A 15,155-nucleotide genomic window follows, 5' to 3' on the forward strand; every position below is an offset into this window, starting at 1 on the left:
ACCTTCCGTTCGCCCATGAGACGGGTGTTTATCGCTTGTTTCATCTAAATCAGCTCCGCTAGCCGGTTTAATCTATCAAACCCATCTTGATCTAGCTTTTGTTAGATTGAGGTGGTTGGCGACTCCATATCACCGCAAGGTGTTTAGGTCTCCCGATCGTGATCGTCTTCTTGCCAAAAAAAAGTTGTTAACACGATTTTTAGCGACTCCGTTGGGGAACGACTTCATCAACATCATTGCCAAGTGTGAAGTGGACCCAAACAACATCCTCCCCATCACTTTGGAGGATTCGGATGAGTAACAACGCCAAGAGATCGAACGTCATGTAAAGGCGACGCCAGAGGCGTTCTTGGCGGGATGCTTCATCAAGACTCGTCAAAGAGTTATTCGTAAGCCCGGCCTTACGTCCTAAGTCACCGTCAATGAGGTAAACATTGGTGACATTGCTCTTTCTGTTCAAAAGCTTGTAGCAAGTTCCGTAGATGAATCTGGTGCCGCTACTTTGAATAATAAATTTGAGCATACTATGAGTTCTTATTTTGATAAAAGAATTGAGTCATTTATGAGTTCCAAATTCGACCGACTTGTCACCTAATTCTACTTTAAGTACTAGTCAAGCCCCTATACTTAAAATAGATCCGGTGGAATTGTACCCGTGCATGAAATAGATCCAATCACTAAGAATGTTGTTTTGCACCATTATCTAGTACATAATCCACCAGTTGCTCTTGCTAATCCACATATTCCTCCACATGTAACTAATGCCTATAATGATCCTAATGTTGGATAGCCTCAAGATGTTAGATATGTCCAATATAACAATATTGCACCGCCACCACCTTTTAGGCCACAAAATCCACAACCAAAGCCTGAAAAGATGGAGGAGCATGTGAGGAATGTTACTAGAGAAGCATTTGGAATTGAGCCAAGGAATCATGCTAGGGTTTACCAAAAATCGTATTCTGATTATTTTGATAACATCCCATATCCTCGTGGTTTTCGAGTGCCTGTATTTACTAAATTAAATGGTGAAGATAGTAGAACCACATGGGAACACATAGACCAATTCTTAGCACAATGTGGTGAAGCTAGTAAAAGGGATGATTTTAAATTGCGCTTATTTTCTTTATCTTTGTCCGGTACTGTTTTTGCATGGTTTACTTCTTTACCAGCAAATTCTATTCATATTTGGGCTAAATTAGAACAAAAAATTCATGATTACTTATATACTGGTGAAACTGAGCTTAGGTTGTCTGATTTGACATCGGTTAGGCAAAAGTACAATGAATACGTCACTGATTATGTTAAGAGATTTAGGGATGCTAGAAACTAATGTTTTAGTTTGAATATAACTGAAAGAGATTTGGCCGACCTTGCTTATAATGGTTTACTTGCTCCTATTAAAGAAAGATTAGAATGTCAACAATTTCTTGATGTTAGTCAACTTATGCAAAAGGCTTTAGTTCAAGAAAACCGGGTTAAAGAAACTAAGAGGTTTATTAGGTCTAATGATAAGAAGCCTAATGCTAGTATTGTTGTTTGCCCTGATGATATTGATTCCGATAATGATGATGGTGATCATGATATTTATATTGCTGAGTGGTCATGGACTAATAAGAATAAACCTTTTCTTTGTTCTAACTTGACACCGACTACTCGCAAGGATCAGCAAAGTGAGATTAAGAATAGTTTTGATGTGGCCAAGTGTGATAAGATTTTTGATTATCTTTTGCACAAAAAAATAACAAATTAGATTACCCAGAGGCCATGTCATACCATCTTTAGAGGACTTGAAGAGTCGTTTTTTTTGCAAATGGCATGATTCTTATTCTCATACTACTAATGAATGCAATGTGTTTCATCGGCCATAGAAGAAGGATGATTGAAATTTACTGAAGGTTCTAAGATGAAGCTAGATTATGATTTTTTTTTCCTGTGAATACTATTGATTTCAATGATAAGAATGTGTTAATTCGGCGGGAGCAAGCTATATCTACAAAGGGGAAGGAAGTTGTGATAGGAGAATCTAGACCTAAGATGATTGTGCCAAAAAGTCTAGAAGTTAGTGTATGGAAGGAGAATAAAGGTGAAGCTTCAAGTTCTAGAACGCCACAAAAGTCAAAGGTGTCTTTTTAGATGCTTTTGAACAAGTATGGGAAGAAGAGTGCCGAGGAACATCCTAATAAGGGTAAAAGACCAAGATCACTTCCTTGGGAGAGAATGTGTTGATTACCAAGGCAATTGGAGCAACCTTTTCCTTACAATCCTCAACTCATGCCATGGGGGCCTTGTCCAATGACGCCGCTGGGTTATCCTTTCCCTTACTTCATGCCATGAAAGGCACCACCACCAATGTACGAGTACATGCTGCCAATGCAATTTTATAAAGGTTAGCTAGAGCCACGAAGGTCAGTGCATGAGCGGTTGTCTTTATCAAGCAAAGACCGGTTTCAGTCAAAAAATCGGTTTGAGGAGGAAAGAGGAGGAAGAAAGCATGCTAAAGTGGAGCCAAGGACTTCGAAGGTGATTACTGTCAAAGTGGGGTCTTATGATGTACCAATACCTACTGGAAATGGAGCCAAGGTGGTCCAGAGTAAGAAAACCAAAGCCGAGACCAGCATAACGCAGAGTGCTGGTCTGACCAGGCCTTCTGGCCGGTCTAACCGCGCCTTAGGGCCGGTCTGATTGAAGCCAATTAGGAGCTGGACCATCGCGAAGGGCCTGTCTGACCGGCGGTCTTCAACCGGTTTGACCTGGTCTCGAGGTCGGTCTGACCGGGGTCATCTAGGGAGCAGTTCGGGAGCTTCATCTTCATCAAGTAAAATCAATTAGGGACATTACATTGCTCCTGGGATAGAGACAAATTAAAGGTGGATGCCTAAGAATTTGACGGCTTCACAAAAGAGGAGGTTGCAACATCTTCGTGCTCAAGAAATGAGGGAAAAGAAATCCGAAGAGTGGAGAGATATGAGATTAAATGAGTTGCGACCACCAGCAAGACAAGAGTGGAGGCCTAAGCCAATGGAGGTCTAAAAGCCGGTGGTTGCTCAAGATGAGGAAGGGAAGACTTGAAAGAAGATGAGCCACCAATTGTTAGTAATGATTCACCGCCAAGGGAACATGGATGTCAACATGGTGTGTATGTTGCCTATGGAGTTCCATGCCATGGATGAGGCCAGAATTGCCCAACTTTCACTAGGACCAAGGGATATGATTTTTGAGAAGCCTGATGAGTCTAATCGTCATATGAAGCCTCTATATCTCAAGGGACATATTGATGGAAGACGATCTTTAGGATGTTAGTGGATGGTGGTGCCACCGTGAATTTGATGCCATACTTACTATTCAAGAAGTTGGGGTGTGGAGATGAAGAGTTGAAGAAGACCAACATGACGCTCAACGGCTTCAATGGTGAACCAACGGAGGCCAAAGGGATCTTTTCCGTGGAGCTTACCATAGGAAACAAGATGTTGCCTACCGCTTTCTTAATCATCGACGTGCAAGGTAACTGTAGTGTTATTTTGGGTTGTTGTTGGATTCATGCCAATTATTGCGTTCCTTCCACCTTGCACCAATGCTTGATTCAATGTGACAATAATGATATTGAGATTGTTCAAGCGGATACATCGGCTGAGGTTGCAATGGTCGATGCTTCAATTGAATGGCAACATGGAAACATTCAATGTTTGTCGGGGTTAGATCTTTCTAGCTATGGTTTTTATTAGTATTTCTAAGATGGCTTTGTACCTATCTCTTTAAAGCCGTCTAGTTTTCGGCTTGGCAATATAGCTATGTATGATGAGTAAGGATGCTAATTTAGAGTGGTTGCAAAAGAGGGTACAAGAATATCGGTATATAAAAAACGATATTGATGAGTCCATTGAAGATTTTGCTGAAGTAGAGAAGTTGGATCAAGGTTTTACATCGGTTGATCCATTAGAGGAAGTAGATATAGGTGATGGAGCTATACCAAGGTCGATTATAAGGTTAAAATAATTGAGTTGTTTAATGAGTATGTTGATTGTTTTGCATGGGAATACCATGAGATGCTAGGACTTAACTGTGAGCTTGTTGAGCATCGACTTATGATAAAATCAGGATTTAGGCCTTATAAACAACCACCTCGTCATTTCAATCCTCTCATATACGATCGTGTCAAGGAAAAGATAGACCGATTGTTAAAAGCGGGGTTTATTAGGCCATGTAGATATGCGGAGTGGGTGCCCAATATTGTTCCGGTTGAGAATAAAGGAATTGGTAAGATTAGAATATGCATAGATTTTAGAGATTTAAATAAAGTTACTCCTGAATATGAATATCATATGCCTATAGCCGACATGTTGATTAATGATGCTTCGGGACATAATGTTATTAGCTTTTTAGATGGTAATGCTGACTGCAATCAAATCTTTATGGCCAAAGAGAACATGTTCAAAACGGCTAGTGCAACATATCAAAGAGCAATTTGATATGACTTTTGGGTTAAAGAATGCCAGTGCAACATATCAAAGAGCAATGAGTTTGATCTTTCATCAGGATAAAAGGACTAATACATCTAAAGCGACATAATAGCCCCGATAGCGCAAGCCATCGAGATAAGTTACCTCTTGTCGAGAAATCGTTGCCGATGCCCTAACTTGAAGCAAGAACTCATCGAAAAGTAAAAAGAAAAGGATGGCGATGCATCGGAAGTTGTATTGATTGGATTGTCGTCCCTTATTACAATGATCTGGGGTTTATATTTATACCCCGAGTACAAAACTTGTCCATTATGGACACGACTCAAACTTTCCTAAAGATAAAATACAAACAGGTACACGTGGCAGACTCTTAACATATCTCTAACTCAAACCGGCATTAATATCCTAATTAATAGATACAATTGTCTTAAATGACCTTTATCTCTATGCAGCAATGACGGTTATCCCAATCGAGGCCTAAACCAAGCCCAAGTCAAGTTGTATCAACTGCTCGCCATATCGACTCAGTCATAATCTGACTCTATTTTCAGTAGATACGCTACCCAGCCGATTCGCAGTCCGTTTTGGCAAAGATCCAATCTCCTTCGATTCCGCTTCGATACCCAACTCCAAATCTGATCTGATCTTGCCAAATTTCACTGTTAACAACTGCTCCCCTCATCGAAGCTCTCCGCTTTCCGCCGCCACCATGTCGTAGTCCATGGCGAAATCCGTCCCGATCCTGGATCAAGCCGTCTCTTGGATGCGATCGACGGTGACGACGGCGATGCTGGAGGAGGCGGTGGAGTAGGGGATGCTCCCTCCTCAGGTTCTCATCGGCTGGCGGGAGGACTCCGAGGAGGAGTTCCCGACGCCGAACACCGACAAGATTGTATTGTTCCTCCCCTTCTTCCTACGCTAAGTTGTACCTGTCGCTCCTAGAATTTGCGCTAGCACTCAAGGAAGCAAGAGCGCCTCGCCATGAGTCGCGCTGCCTCCACTTGGTTGCAGAACACCATTCCCAACGCCCTTGGATGGTGAGCCAGGCGTCACATGCATGAGCGGTGGCAAAATTGCCGACGTTGACCCTGGCAGTGCACCACCCATTTGCACCGCTGCTGTCGGTAGACGGAGCCTGTAGCCCATCCCTCCCCATGGTCGTCGGAACAACGTTGTAGAGAAGGCTGTCGGCGACGGGCTGCCATGGAGCGGCGTCACCGCTAGTTGCTGCCGACATCCGTGCTGCTTGAAGATGCGTCCCCGTGGACGCAAGGACGACGCATGCTGGTATGATGGTTTAGCATCCTCAAGAGAGGCCGCATGCACAGCTGGGCCGCCAAGGCCTGGAGTTGCGCCGCCACCTCTGTCATCTTCTTTGACATCTCAGCAAAGTCTTTGCGGATGCCGGCGAAGAGAGTGTCGGGGATGTCAACGATCTCGGAGCCTATGGACACAGAACCAAAGCAATCTGATACCAAGTTGTCACGGGCTAGGGAATTGGAAGGAGGATTGCTGCACCAGCCAATCGCATCTCTCGCAGTGAGAGGTCGCGGAAAGTTGGGACCCAAGTTCTATGGGCCATATCAGATTATCGAGTGCATCAGCTCTGTGGCATATCGCCGTTGTCTTCCTCCGGGAGCTCATCTCCATGATGTTTTTCATGTGGGATTGTGGAAGCCGTTTACAGGAGTGCCACCGGAGGTCGTGCCGTCTTTGCCTCCGACGCATCATGGCCAAGTTTGCCTTCAGCTGGAAACTGTTTCGCAGAGTCGTTTGGCTCATGGTCTACGTGAAGTTCTTGTTCAATGGAAAAATAAGCCGGTGGCTAACTTTCAGCTCGAGGACGAACTACTTCTCAGGGGGAGAGATGTCACGTGGGGATTGCAGTATTCACGCCGCCGCAACAGGAAGCCCGCGACAACCATGTGATGCGCAATCCCCAAATAGGAAAATTTCCTAAAGGATTTGAATCCTATGAAATTTAAATCCAAAGGGGCTCTTACTCTGTTGCAGAAATCATTCTGTGACAACTGAGCTATGCAGGACAGAAGCTCCAGATTTTGTGACATGCAGGTTTATAATACACAATATTACAAACTGTCATAGTGCAAGCAAATACAACTTCGAAGTACCAAAATTGAACATGTTTATGAAATAAAGGAAGGTCTCTAATCCCGAAGTCAAGACAAAACAAGCAGTCCTACGAATTCAAAATCTGAGGGCCCCTTTGATTTGTAGGAAAAGTGTAGGAAATTTGAAGGATTTCAATCCTATGGAAAAAATTTCTATGAAAGCCTTTGAAACAAAGGATTGAATCATATACTATCCTTTAAAATTCCTATGGAATGGGTAATCCTATAGAGATTTTGGAGGAAAGTTAGCGAGAGGTCCAACCTTTTGGAAAAATTCCTTTGAGCCTATCTCTCTCATCTGATTCCTGCGTTTTTCCTGTGGTCCAATCAAACGGTCATTCCTGTGTTTTTCCTGTATTTTCCAATCCTCTGTTTTACACCTGCATTCCTCTCAGAATACTGCGTTTTTCCATTCCTGCAATTCAAAGGGGCCCTCAAAATGAGAATCTTACAGATCGAATGACCAATAGCCATCACATCATTTTTTTTTCCTCATTGTTTTATCTGGTAATGAAAATTTTCAGAAGTTAGTAAAAGCAAGATATTGCAAGATTACAGAATTACTTAAACATGGATTTAGAAAATGTAGTTATCTACTGACAATGCACATGTGCAGTACAATGAAGTGAGTAAAAGCAAGTGAGATTACGTGGGGATATTAAAAAATTCTTAACATACGAAAATAAAGTGGGTCAATTATTAAATACTTAACAGTATGGTATGAAATCTAATGCCACAGGGATCAATCAATTCAAAAAAAAAGCCAGAATAATGTAGCCATAATCATCGATAATTAGTTCAATGACTTACTCTGCCATCCATGAGCCCATGATCATCGTATTGTTGCACTGCATCATCTTTCTGTTGTCATTACAAAAAAAGCCACTACTGAAGCATCAACTCAATTCCACCAAACTTGGTCCTAAAGTGCATCACTCTTGACTCAGTGCACAGAACAGCAGTAAGGCAAGAATTTGGCAACCTCTTACCAAGTACGATTTCTAGAACTTGACAGTATCCTTTTCTGAAACGCCCTTCTGATTTCCACCTTGGATCCAAACTCCAAAGATAGCTCAAGCAATGCCTTGAAATCCTTTTGTTCTTGCCACTTCCACAAACAATGCCTAGGCTTCCAGGAAGCTCCATAACACTGCAATATAAGAAATTCAACAGAAAAATAACATTAAGCATCTATAATTGTAACACACATTTTTTTAGTTCTGATTAGCAAATAATTAGAAATTCTGTACAATTAATTCTGACAATTAGAAAAATGTTTGTTACAGCTGGGAAATAAATTAAAGTATCTAATTACATCCTCGCTACTGCGGGAAAAAAACATTCCTTTTATTCTTTAAACAGTGAGATAATACATAAATTTAACATCAATCATCATATTTACATTTCTTCTCCGCATTTTGGTACTTAGGGAAGGGAAGACGAGTCATATACTCCCTCCGTCCCAAAATATAGCAACCTAGGACCCATTCCCATCCTAGGTTGCTATATTTTGGGACGGAGGGAGTAGTAGTTTACAAATAATTCAAAACAACTAACCCTATATCCAGAATTATCCAACATTTTATTGCTGATATGAATATTGCATGATCGTAATATGCTGCAAATTATTATGCATGAGCATCCAAAGCTTTGTTGGTCCAAAAATTTGATAGAACAAAATACGGAAGTACTTGATTGAGGAGCTGATAGGTTCCCTTTTGTTCTTATGCTGCTTGCAGCCTCCCACTTCAATTCCATCGGGCTTGCAGTGGCACGATGGTGGTCACCCTTCTTGGTGGTGCTGCTGCCAACTTCCCCATGCTGTGCGCCTGTGCCCCTGCTGCTGATGGGCTCGGCCTTGTGATTCCTTGTTATATATATCCAGGAGTACTGATCGTTATATCCAAGAGTACTGACTACATTGATCCAGCTAATCCAGGTGGCTTGTATACACACCTCTCTTTCATCAAAACCCTCACCTTGTCAGCATCATCCCATTTCCCTGCCTCCACACAGATGTTTGACAGCAAGACATAATTTGAGGCCTTGCAAGGTTCCAATTCAAATAACTTCTCAGCTGCAAGCCATGCTATCTCGTGATTCTTGTGTACGCGGCATGCTCCAAGCAATGCACCCCAGACACCAGCATTTGGTTGGATCTGCATTCCCTGAACAAGTTCAAATGCCTCTCTTAGTCTCCCAGCTCTTCCAAGAAGATCAACCATACAGGTATAATGCTCAGCCACAGGCTTTAACGAGTACAATTTTATCATCGAATTGAAGAAATGCAATCCTTCATCAATTAACCCAGCATGACTGCAAGCCGATAACACAACTACCAATGTGATCTCATCAGGTCTGACACCGTTAGCTTCCATTTCCCGGAATACTGCTATCACCTCAGACCCATTACCATTAGAAGCATAGCCATCGATGAGTGCATTCGATGAAACGATGTCTTGTACTACCATCTCATCAAAGACTTGTCTTGCTTCCAACATCCTTCCACACTTAGCATAGGCAGAAATCAAGGCATTTCCAGGAGAAGAATCACTGATAAACCCAGTCCTGACAAGAAGACTGTGGAATTGTCTCCCTATGTGCAGAGTAGCCAAATTTGCACTTGCACTTAGACAACATGCATATGTACACCAGTCAGCGCTCTTTGCATCCCTTCTCATAAGCATAAAATGCTGCAGTGCTTCAACAAATAGACCATTTTGAACAAATCCAGAGATAATTGAATTCCATGAAACTGTATTTCTCCTCTTCATTTTCCTGAAAATACTGGCTGCCTTGCGAATTTGTCCACCCTGAGCACAGCCAGCAATCATGGTGTTCCAAGAAATCATATCCTTGTTCGGCATTTGCTGGAATAAAACCATGGCCTCATCAAGCATACCACACTGAACATATCCTGATATCATTGTATTCCAGCACACTGCATCCCGAACCACAATTCCATCAAATAGTTGACGGGCGTCATCAATCAGGTTGCTTTTCAAATAGCCATGCATCAGTGCAGTCTTTGCTCCGACATTGTCGGAAGGCATCTTGCTGAGCACATCCTTCGCTTCTTGGAGCTTCCCAGAACGTACAAAACCACTCACCATCGTTGTCCATGAGATTGAATTCTTCTCTGGCATCTCTATAAACAGATTATAGGCCGCCTCCACCTGAGAGAACTGCACATACCCAGAAAGCAGCACATTCCAAGCCACAACATTACGCTCAGGCATTCTATCAAACAATTCTCTTGCCTCGCCCATCCTCCCTGCCTGACAATACCCATTGACCAAGTTAACCCAAGAAATAACATTAGGTGAGGGGATCCTTGAAAAGAATGCACTGGCCACATCCAAATCCCCAGCACGCACATACCCCTCTAGCATCAAGTTCCAGGACACCAAGTCCTTATCTGGCATCTCATCAAAGAACTGCACTGATCGAGAGATTTCCTCATTCCGGATGAGCCCCCCCAACACTGAGTTCCATGAAACAATATCAGGGGCCGGCATCTCCTGCAACAAAGCAATTGCATCCTCAAACCTGCCGTTCTTGGCATACCCGGAGATCATGGTGTTGTAGCACGCCGCGCACTTCTCCCCGGGCATGCGGTCGAGCAGCTCCCTTGCGAGGGTGAGCTCACCAGCCCGCACGTAGCAGGATACCATGATTGTCCAGGAGTACTCGTTTCGGGCGGGCATTGCATCGAATAGCTCTCGCGCATCCTCGACGCGCCCGTGCTGAGAGCATGCCACCATCATGGTGTTCCAGGACACGGGGTTGCGGCGCGGCATCTCGTCGAACAGCCTGCGCGCCTCGGCGAGGCGGCCGTGGTGGGCCAGCGCGGAGACCATCGCGTTGTAGGAGACCACGTTGCGGCGGGGCATCTCCTCGAACAGGCGGCGCGCGGCGGCCAGCTGGCCCGAGCGCGCCAGCGACGTGAGCTCCTGGTTGCTCCTAAACACAGCAGAGGCGGTGAGCTTCGCCGCTGCCATTGGGGGTGGTGATGGCGCTGGTGCCGCCAGATACCACAATTCGGGATGGTCACGGACCGGTGGCCCCGGATGGATCGGCGCGTCAGCCGGCCGACGACCGCCAGCAGTGGAGCAGCTCCTCAGGCCTGGATCCTCAGGCCTGGATCCCCGCGCTCGACCTCCACCAGCCGCTTCGGGAGGTGGCGGCCGGAGGTGCTGAGCAGCAAGAGATGCTCTGTGCCCGGTGCCCTGATGCGCTGCGGTGGCGAGCTTGTTGCCGGGGCTCGGGAGGAGATGCGCCGCGGGCGTGCGTGCAGGGGTTGTTTGGTTCGTACCAGATGATGTCACGCGCTTTACTGCAGGATATAGGTAAGATATTGGAGAAATATCAATCAGAGTGTACATCGAAAGTCATACTTCTTAACAGCATGTGTATCAAAGAAACTGAAACTTCTTTAAATTTCAGTGAGCGTGTACATTCAAAATTATAAAATACTGTTCAATTATAAAATAAAGTCAAGAGATTTTTTTAAAAAAAAAATCAGACAATAGCATGCTTATATGCTTGATCCGATTTTTATCATGAACAGTAGAGTTTTTTAAAATGACTATCAGACAAAAGCATGAATACTTTAGTTATCGTTATCTAAAAAAATGAAATCTTCTGCCATACTACCACATAATATACCACTAACATAGAATGTATAAAGCCATACTTCTTAACAGCATGTGTATCCAAGAAACCTAAACCTCTTTAAATTTCAGTGAGCGTATACATTCAAACTTATAAAATCCTGTTTAATTATAAAATCATGTCAAGAGATTTTTTTTGTTTAAAGGACCATTAGAACTGTGCAAGTTTATATGCTTCAATTATAATATCATGTGAAGAGATGTTTTGTTTAAAGGACCATCAGAACTGTGCAAGTTTATGTGCTTGAACCGATTTGTATAACATTGATGAACAATAGAATGGGGGAGAAAGAGAAGGGCGAGGAGGGATGTATGTACCTTTGTGCGAATCAGAGATCCGTGAGTTGGTCGACAAGGCAGGCGACGGTGTCCTAGCGGTGGAGATCGGGGGCGGCGCGGAGGATGGGAGGAGACAACCAAGGCGGGCGACGAGGTGTGGAGACGGGCAACGGTGTCTGGCGGTGGAGATCAGGCAGGCGGAGGGGCAGGGGTGATTCTCGGTGTTGGCACGAAGACTGCACGGCGTTATGGATCGACAGTGACCTGATGGTGGGGTGACAGAATTATAGGGTAGATTAATTATTTGATTTACTCACATGGTTAGCAGCAAGGTCACTGTCCAAGTGAAACAACCAGAGTAGAGAAATCTAAGAAAAATATTGTCAATGAATACCTGTCTACCCGTGGTGAGGCGAAGGTGGCAACGAGATAGAGACGGAGAGACGGTACCAGGACCTCAGCAGATGCAGCGTCCTCCCTCACACAGTGGCCTTAATAGGAGTACAGCAATTTGCCTGTTAATTTATTTTAACCATTCCTCATGAAATACATTATCTGAGGAAGATAATAAGATAAAGTTCAGAATCAATATTCAGCTAAGTGAGTGTTCTCATAAACCCTATAAATCAGAGTGTTCACAGCCACATGGTACTCTGACCAGTTCCCATGCATTTTCCCGGAGCCACATGGTACTCTGACGGTCCAATGGGTTCATCATCTTGGTTGATATTTTGACAGGATATAAAAAATAAGAGGACCAAAAGTACAAAAATTTCCATTCTATATCTTTTTTTTTTTTACAGAAATGCCACCTCCCTGAAGTTTCGAGTTTTATTTGATGCAGTCATATAAACCATGACTTTTTGAAAGCAAATTGTAATGATGAATATCACAAAAAATGCTGAAATTGTATACTCTCTTGAAAAAAGATATGCAGAACGGAACAATCCTGTGAAACTGTTTATGCAACTGCAGACATTTCATTATAGGGAGAATTTTCGGTTTGCAAACATGATGAAAATGCACCTTGGTTTGTCAGTTTTGGATAGAACAAAAGGGATGGAGCTTACCTACCGTCGGTGGTGGTGATCCACCACGATGGGGGCGGCGATGAATCAGATAAGAGGGGAGAGATGGGGGCGGCAATGAATCACCGGGGGGGGGGGGGGGGGGGGGGGGGGGAGGGGGGGATGACGGAGTGCGGGAGGCGGGCGGCGACGGTGAGGCGCTGTTTCTGGCGTGGGCGCGGGGAGGAACGATGGGTGGCGAGGCGACGACGAATCGAGGGGGGCGGCAGCGAGGCGAGGCGAGGCCCTCGCTCTCGGCGGCCGATCTGGACGAGCGACGGCGAATCGAGAGGGGGCGGCGGTTAGGGTGCGCCGTTGGGACACACATCCTCTACCTTTGGGCTAGACTTTACTTCATCTCCACCGTTCAAATTAATCTGATGGATAGGTTCTCTTCCCTTATTTCTTTGAGTAAATTTCACAATATGGTTCAAAATCCAGAAAACCACACACATTTTGATATTTGGCACTTAAGTATATATATTTTGGTAGTTTAGTTTCACAAAACCACACCATCAATGAATGAATTCACCCGTGAAATGACGTGGTTGTTCCATCTAGGATGAGGACGTGGCATCCTATTAATTTTTCGTGCGATGGCTGGTAATAGGATATCATGTCCTCGTCCTAGGTGAAACAGCCATGTTATCCCGTGGGTGAATCCATTCATCGATAGTGTGGTTTTGTGAAACCACACAACTAAGGCCCTGTTTGATTCAGCTTAGAATTATTATAATCTGGATTATTAAGAGTAAGCTGAAACAAATAAGTAGATTATTATACTATATTATTATAATATATAAGCTAGATTAATATAATTCAATAATCTCCTCTAGAGGAGCTTTTTCCAGATTATTGAGTGGCTAAAGACCCACTACCCTTAAATGCCTCTAATAATCCAGAGAAACAAACAACACGTAGCTTATTTTTTGTTAGCTTATTATAATCCAGCTTAGAGTAATCTGATTTAATAATCTAGATTACAATAATCTTAAGCTGAAACAAACAGGGCCTAAAATATGTGTACTTAAGTGCCAAGTGTCAAAGTGTGTGTGGTTTTCTACAACTTGAACCACAAAACGTGTAGTTTTGTGAAATTTACTCTATTTCTTTCAATAAAATCAAGAGTAAATTACACTGGCGGCCTTTATAAACTTATAAGCAGGTTTCACATAGGTCCACGAATTTGATAAATAAATATGTTGCAGGATCAACACATTTATTTATTTTGTTAGTTGCAGGATCTCCGTCCCGCCATTCTCTGCCTCGAGCTTCTCCTCTGTGGACTTCTCTTCCATGCGCTTCTCCACCAAGCTCCCAGACGTCCCCACACCACCGACCCGGGAAAGAGCCATCCGGTGAGGAGGAGGAGATTGTGGAAGAAATCCCCTGTCGATAGTGTGCGCTGCCGTCGACCCATTATGTCCTTCCCCTTCAAGCCGCATGGTTCCAGGGTGGCAAGGAGGAGGCCATGAAGGTTGGGTTTGACGATGCCGCCGACAAGGCCGACTCGATGGCCATGTACGAGGCGGGGCTGGTTTCTCCTAGAGAAAATGTAGGTTAATAGTTGTATCCTCTAGCCCCAGACTTCAGGACAGGATGTAGGTAGTCATTGTGCCCTGAAGTGGAGTAGAGAGTTGAACTTATCTTGTTTTTGAGCCGAATAGCCCCTGACTTTATTTTGGAATGACAGTAGGAGTTGTGGCATGGAGTTGACTTGATTATTGCGTTGATTCTTGTAGAAGATTGTCGATCGCTCTAATGCCAAGAGAGAGGCTCTACAGAGCATCTTCGACAACGTGACGGAGATTGAGTGCAGCGGGTCGAGCTCCAGCAGCGGCAGAAGGAGGCGAAGGAGTGGCACATCTGGAGAAGGAGCTATGGGTCTGCTGATGAAAAATCCGCGCTCAGCCGATGGTGCCAGATCTATGTAGACGCGACCTAAGTCAACGAACATAAAGGCCTGGAAGATCTGCTTACCTTTAGTGTAAGTCCAAAATATTGATGAGGTGCGGGCGTGCCAGTCAGTTCGATCCTACAACTAACAAGATAAATAAATGTGTTGATCACCAAAGAGTCGATTGGCTGACAAGCCGATGGAGGAATTCTAGCCGATGCCGATATCAGTCGACGTCGATAGGGTTATGAGCAATCGGCTATATGTCCAATGTAGATAATGATATAAAGACAATCGGCTGATAATAATATAATAAAACAACAATATAATCTAGTAGAAATCAATCGGCTAATAATGATATGACAAAATGAGTGTTGATCTAATGGTTACAGCATACATCGGTTGGAGGTCCGACGTCATAAAATCTAAATGATTAGATAATCAATAAAACCTTTGTTGTAATCAGCTAAAACCAACTTGTACATAATCCTTATAAGCCGATGCAACGTCCAGATAACCCAACGGCTAAAACTCCAATGAAACCCTTCTTGGCAATCAAGAAGCAGGCTAGAGATTATGGTTCTAAGCATGACTTAGTAGATCAAACTTAACTGATGCAACACTAAGTATGAAAAGAAACATAATAT

The 15,155-nt window shown here is 43.8% G+C and overlaps 1 protein-coding gene across 12 annotated transcripts; it reads right to left on the reverse strand.

The window, feature by feature from the left end:
* Positions 1–5,890: 5,890 nt before the first annotated feature.
* LOC127757494 (pentatricopeptide repeat-containing protein At4g02750-like) lies at positions 5,891–12,709 on the reverse strand. Of its 12 annotated transcripts, none has more exons than XR_008013479.1 (7): positions 12,615–12,709; positions 11,939–12,059; positions 11,584–11,808; positions 8,150–10,928; positions 7,582–7,742; positions 7,403–7,453; positions 5,891–7,096 (listed from the first exon to the last, which is right to left on the reverse strand). XR_008013479.1 is itself a non-coding variant. In XM_052283010.1 (4 exons), exon 4 carries the CDS (start codon positions 10,591–10,593, stop codon positions 8,509–8,511), a length of 2,085 nt encoding a protein of 694 aa, XP_052138970.1. In that variant the 5' UTR covers positions 10,594–10,928; positions 11,584–11,808; positions 11,939–12,059; positions 12,615–12,709; the 3' UTR covers positions 7,753–8,508. The 12 variants fall into 12 exon arrangements, 1 of the variants encoding a protein (XP_052138970.1); XR_008013477.1 differs by having other exon boundaries at positions 5,892–7,007; XR_008013478.1 differs by having other exon boundaries at positions 5,892–7,007; positions 7,403–7,514.
* Positions 12,710–15,155: the final 2,446 nt, after the last annotated feature.

This window comes from Oryza glaberrima, chromosome 12, assembly GCF_000147395.1.
Source record: "Oryza glaberrima chromosome 12, OglaRS2, whole genome shotgun sequence".
Lineage (NCBI taxonomy): Eukaryota > Viridiplantae > Streptophyta > Magnoliopsida > Poales > Poaceae > Oryza > Oryza glaberrima.

What these genes read in the sequence shown, in the direction of transcription:
- LOC127757494 (XM_052283010.1), bottom strand. Translation starts at nt 10,593, where the DNA reads ATGGCAGCGGCGAAGCTCACCGCCTCTGCTGTGTTTAGGAGCAACCAG.